Genomic DNA, 6,229 nt, shown 5'->3' with positions numbered 1-6,229 from the left:
GTTTAACCAGGTTAAATATCCAGTCAGTGGTCCTGAGGAGTCCAGCAACAGTTTTCTCCCATGATGCATCGCTCTCCTCAGCAGCAGCACGCTGCTATGACAACCTCTGCGCCAATTGAGAAACACCTGGCAGCTTTATGTCAGCTGTTGCCATGGTAACTCCAGGTATCACAGCTCCTTGAGGATGGATTTTAATTTTTTTTATTTTGGCGTCCAGCTCAGAGTAAAAACCAGAACCAAAAACATGGACCTGGTTTCTGGATCGGATCCCTGGACTCACCAGGAGGAAGAGGAGGGTGGATACAGCTGATCATTAATCACCTTCAGATGGATCAATAAACTTTTAGTTTGATTTTAAGACTAAAATAACTGGAAAGTAGATCCTAGAACTCCAGTCCTCAGATCTTTACTGGCTTCCTGCTGTTAGTTTACAAAGACCTGAATGGTTTAGGACCAGAATCCATTCAGGATCTTCTGGTTGGTTATGAACCAGATCCCTCAGGTCATCAGGGTCAGGTCTACTTTGTTCCCAGAACTAAACGTGGAGAGGCAGCGTTCAGCTTTATGCTCCTCACATGTGGAACAAACTCCCAGAAACCTGCAGGTCTGCTGACTCAGCAGTTTTACATCAGAACAGCTGTTAATTCCCCAAACTGGAACTTTCTGGTTTATTCAGGATCTTTTGTTTTTACTCGTGTTTCTTTTAAAGCGCCGTTGCTTCCTGCAGCTGCTGCGATGCTCCTCATGCTGAAGGTGAAGCTCTGAACCGTGACGTAAACCTGCTTCATGTTCACATTCATCACATACCAGACCACAGAAACCAGTCAGAACCAGTTTGGACACGATCAGTTTATTTCTGTACAAACAAAAACATCAGAACCATCGATCCGCTTCAGACCCGAGACGGATACAGCATCTGGAAGACAAACAGGAAGTCACCATCACAATGAGACACAGGAAGTCACCATCACAATAAGACACAGGAAGTCACCATCACAATAAGACACAGGAAGTCACCATCACAATAAGACACAGGAAGTCACCATCACAATAAGACACAGGAAGTCACCATCACAATAAGACACAGGAAGTCACCATCACAATAAGACACAGGAAGTCACCATCACAATAAGACACAGGAAGTCACCATCACAATAAGACACAGGAAGTCACTTTCACAATGAGACACAGGAAGTCACCATCACAATAACACACAGGAAGTCACCTTCACAATAAGACACAGGAAGTCACCATCACAATAAGACACAGGAAGTCACCATCACAATAAGACACAGGAAGTCACCATCACAATAAGACACAGGAAGTCACCATCACAATAAGACACAGGAAGTCACCATCACAATAAGACACAGGAAGTCACCATCACAATAAGACACAGGAAGTCACTTTCACAATGAGACACAGGAAGTCACCATCACAATAACACACAGGAAGTCACCTTCACAATAAGACACAGGAAGTCACCATCACAATAAGACACAGGAAGTCACCATCACAATAAGACACAGGAAGTCACCATCACAATAAGACACAGGAAGTCACCTTCACAATAAGACACAGGAAGTCACCTTCACAATAAGACACAGGAAGTTGTGTGTCTGATGGATTTTAAATGGCCTTTTTATCTTCAGAATCAACGTCGCTGTTCTGGTTCAGTCTGTAAACTACAGCAGTAGAACCTCCTGACCCGGTTTCATCTGGAACCAGGGTTCTGTTGTCGGGGTCAGTCATTACAAGTGACTGTCAGGGAAAGTGTTCGAGGTCTGCATTTCCTCAGAAGTTTTCTTAAACAGTAGAAAAGAAAACCAGAACCAGGACTCATTCTGGACCTGTCAGAGACCACCTCTATTACAGAACTGGAGGATCCCCTGATCCGGGTCAAAACTAAGATGGAGATCTGATGATGCTTGACAGATGACATTTGAACTGGTTGGAACCAGCTGGTGTGATGGAACCAGAAGCAGCAAAGGATCATGGGTCAGAACCAGCCTGAAGGGGGAGATGAGGTCTAGGTCTCAGAACTTCATGGTCGGTTCTGGTCCGAGAGTTTAACATAACCAAAAGAACCTCCTCAGTTTGGTCTCAACATGGCCTGATCCATTTAAAGACGACCTGACAGAAACTCCATCAGGGCCACCAGCCAGAGGACCTGCTCTGATTGGCTGTTCAGCTCAGCTAATGGGTGCGCTGGGGTGGGTCGGGTGCCTGGGGTGGGTCGGGTCCCCGGTGGCCGCCAGTTTAGACCGGCCAACCTGCTTAGACCAGAAAAAGCTGGTTCTGAACGGGAACCAGAAAGAAGCAGTTCTTCTTCATGAACTGTGATGTCATCAGTGTGAGACGCTGAACTCCGCGTATCGGCAGACCGACGCGTCACCGTTTCCTTCAACATAAAGCGGGTCCGGACCAAAACAATCCTCTTTAGATGAACGGGGACAGAGACGAGACTCAGACGGAAGCTGGACGTGGTGTCTCATGTCCATCTCTGGAGCTGCTGGACAACCACCACAGAAGAAGAATCTGAGTGAAGTTCAGATGGGCAACCGGAGATCGATCACTGGAATCAATCATTCAGATCAGTGGTGGTGGTGAAGGGGGGCCCGGGGCCCCGTTCACAGGTTTTCCTGCTCCAACACACCTGATTCACATTTATGAGTCACTGCAGAACCGTTTGAATCAATTCAAACTTTATTTATACTTTTTATGCTCGGGCAACACAAAGTGCTTTACATGAAAAACCAAGTCTTCCATATTAAAACAAAAAGAAACTGCATAACGGGGGAGAAAGAAGAAAGAAACGCAGGGACACGTATTTATACACGCATAGCATACACCCCCCCCCCCCCGAGCAACCCCCAACCGACACACGACTCCTTGATTTCTTTCTCTGTACTAAAGTAGTATAAAAACACTAAGAGTAAAAACCATCTGGCTTTATGTTGCTGTGAGGAAACAATATCATGGGGATCCATCCACACCAGGAGCCAGTCCACCCATGTCCTATAGAGGCTGCCGTCACGACAACCACCCGATCAGGACAGACCGGGGCTACACCACAGCCATAAGGCTGCCGTGTAGGGCCCCGGCCACCCAGACAAGGGCGATCACCGCAGCAGCAGCCCCAGACTGAGCAGGCAGAGCCCCCGGCGTGGAGGATCCCCATGAAGTTGTGTTTGAGCAGGGAAACACGGAAAACTTGGGTCCCTCGAGGATCAGGGTTCCCCACCACTAACGTAAGGCCCATTTATGATCTACGCACAAGACGGAGCAGTACCACCACTGAGCAGAACAGCTGACATGGGACCAGAGAAGAAGAAGAGGATCAGGGCGGGAACAACAAAGCAGAAGAACCATGACGAGCACAACACCTGTAGAAATTGTGCGAGCTTTTGAAAAAAAAAAAAAACAAACAAAATGTGCGAGTGTTTGGGGCGTGTTGGAAACAACACAGCGACGTAAAGTTCTAGAACGGTCCAGCCAGGTCAGGTGAGGGTCCCACAGCAGGTCGGACCGCCACTGGGCGGCGGTGTTTAGACCAGATGCCTAGCATGGCATCATACTAGCACGACAACCACAGAGGTGATGCTGCGAACAACGGAGGCCAGTCGGCAGCCGGTTCTGCGTTGGTTTCTTGTACGGACGACGCGCCGCACTGTATGACCTACTTCCTGTTAACATCCACCTGATCCACGAGCTCAACAACAACGCTGTTTCACGCTTGATAGATGTCCGTAGCTCCGCCCTGAGCGTACCGTAGCATTGTCCTGCTGACCTACAACTGAAACGGGTCCATAAATGGTGCGGTTCGGTTGTATGGGCCTCTTTTATAAAGGACACACACAAAACAGCGACCGGACCGAACCACTCGGTAGAAACGGGGCTTTATGGTGACAGTTTGGATAACTGATCATCTAAAGCAGAATGACATGGCATCGCGTCATTGGCTGTTCTGTACTCATGTCCGACCCGGGTCAGGCCAACAGCGTTCACTGGACGTCACGATGTACCGACGAGGAAACGATGGATAGTTTTGTTTTAAAGAAAACCGACGAGGCGAACCGGCATCTAGAAACGTCCGATTTGTTTCCACTGCTGTGCTTTCATGTAGCTGGAAGCAGAATTCAGTTATAAGAAGAGAAGGAACGAAACTAACGGACAGACGAACGTTCGGGCGCCGCTGTGATGCTGGAACACAGAAAAACCACCGTCCATCAAATCCACATTTCTTCTTCATCATCCTTCCAACAAAGTCTGTAACACGAGTCACACCGACCCCAGCTGCTCCATGTTCACCTGAACCAGCTGATCAGTCTGAGGTTCTACTGAGGTCCTGCTGAGGTTCTACTGAGGTCCTGCTGAGGTTCTACTGAGGTTCTACTGAGGTCCTGCTGAGGTTCTACTGAGGTCCTGCTGAGGTTCTGCTGAGGTTCTGATAAATCTGACTGAGCAGAGACCAAATGCAGAAAACATGGGAACTCTTCAGAGCAGCTTTGAGATGGAAACAGAAGCACACTTTAATTCATTTTTTGAAGTATGGGAGAAATGGACCGGACCTCCCCACCAGAACCTCCAGATGACTAGCAGAACATCCTGAGATCTGAGTTTTAACCCAGTGGGTCAGGTTCTGCGCAGCAGCCTGTCTGAGCTTCACATAAACACCACTGCAGCGTAATGGGTCAGACATTAGTTCACCGACCCGTCACAGGACGACCCAGAAGGTTCTGACTCACCACTCTGATCCGGTGTCCGATGGCCTTGGCTGGCAGGTTGCTGCTGAACTTGGCCCGGACCATCCCACTGTTCCCGTGGGCCCGGGTTACTTTCCCCCAGATCACCCGGGTCTTGTTGGGCTTCCCACCAGGCGTCACGGTGTTCCTGCAGACAGACAGAGCCAGGGTCAGCTTCAGAGGTTCTGCTGGGAACGAGCGGGTCAGAACCAGCGGCCCGTCTCACTTCTTGGCCTTGTAGACGTAGGCGCAGCGTTTGCCCAGGTAGAAGTCCACCTCGTCGCGGCTGTAGCAGCCCTCCACCTTCAGCAGCGCCGTGTGCTCGCGCTGGTTCCTCAGACCGCGCTTGTAGCCGGCGAAGATGGCCTTACTCCACAGTCTGCCAACAGGGACACGCTCAGAACCAGAACCAGAACCAAAACCACACACATGCACACTCAGTCACTTTACCTTCCAGGCATCGTCGTCCTCTTCAGGTGAGTTCACCTGAAACACACACATTACAACCGTGATGTCACAGAAACAACTGTGATGTTACACATCACGTCAGAAGATGATCTGAATTTGTTCGTGTCTAAGTTCTGTTCGGTTCCAGTGATCCGGGTTCGGTTCATTCCAGACTGGACCGGCGGCACCGGGACCTGCCGGGCTCGCGCCGCAGGTGGAGTTCTGGAACTTGAAGACTGCACGCGGACACCGGGGACACGCGCGCAGGTTGGACTTTCTGCGCTCAGCAGAATCCTCTCTAACGCTAACGTTGCTAACACCGGTTCCGTTCTGCTCATTACGGCCTTGTAGGACCATCTGAGTCACCGGGTTCTGTTCCGCACCGCCTTAGGAGTCCGAATCTCAGCTGGACTCGGTACGGTCTGAACTTCGCTGTTAGCCGCCGTTAGCTTCTCCATCCGCTACGAATCTCAACCATCACGTCCTCCGGCGTGGACATAAAGACCCCGGAGGACAGAAGAGACTCTGGCCGGCGCGCGGGGATGATTATCGGTCAGAGAAAACCCGGATTAACACTTAGATTGAGGACTTTTCTCAGACATGTTGGGTCTTACCTGCTTATGTCCACAGAGATGGAGGAAAAGAAAGGCCGAAAGGAATGCTGGGTAATTAGTGTGAACAGAGGTGGCCGCGGCGCTGCCTGATCAAAATGTCTCCATTTATTCCACTAAAAACCTGTTAAACTAAAGAGGCCAAAGCGTGTAAAATAATAACTATTTTTCAGCTACATCTTTATATTCTAGATTTATTTCTAAATCGGATTTCTTAGAAAATGCAGATTTTGTTTTGGTAAAATTTATAACAGCTTATTTTTTCATACAAATTCTTCTAATTTATTTGCTTGATCGTCTCACATTTGTTGTTTTTATGCTGAATAAAAACATATTTTTTGTCTATTTAGTCTCATTAAATTATCAATACAAATTATTTCTATGGTAGTTTATGTATTTCTAATTTTAAATGTTATTTAATCAATT

The 6,229-nt window shown here is 48.5% G+C and overlaps 1 protein-coding gene across 1 annotated transcript; it reads right to left on the bottom strand.

Moving 5' to 3' along the window:
* Nucleotides 1-834: 834 nt before the first annotated feature.
* Nucleotides 835-5,873, bottom strand: rpl35a (ribosomal protein L35a). The gene is made up of 5 exons (XM_041994380.1): nucleotides 5,807-5,873; nucleotides 5,196-5,231; nucleotides 4,972-5,124; nucleotides 4,749-4,893; nucleotides 835-916 (listed from the first exon to the last, which is right to left on the bottom strand). Exons 2-5 carry the CDS (start codon nucleotides 5,204-5,206, stop codon nucleotides 893-895), a joined length of 333 nt encoding a protein of 110 aa, XP_041850314.1. The 5' UTR covers nucleotides 5,207-5,231; nucleotides 5,807-5,873; the 3' UTR covers nucleotides 835-892.
* Between the last annotated feature and the right edge of the window lie 356 nt (nucleotides 5,874-6,229).

The sequence above is a fragment of the Melanotaenia boesemani genome, chromosome 9, assembly GCF_017639745.1.
Source record: "Melanotaenia boesemani isolate fMelBoe1 chromosome 9, fMelBoe1.pri, whole genome shotgun sequence".
Lineage (NCBI taxonomy): Eukaryota > Metazoa > Chordata > Actinopteri > Atheriniformes > Melanotaeniidae > Melanotaenia > Melanotaenia boesemani.
The sequence above is the reverse complement of the archived record's forward strand: the minus strand, read 5'-3'. Positions and strand labels throughout refer to the sequence as shown.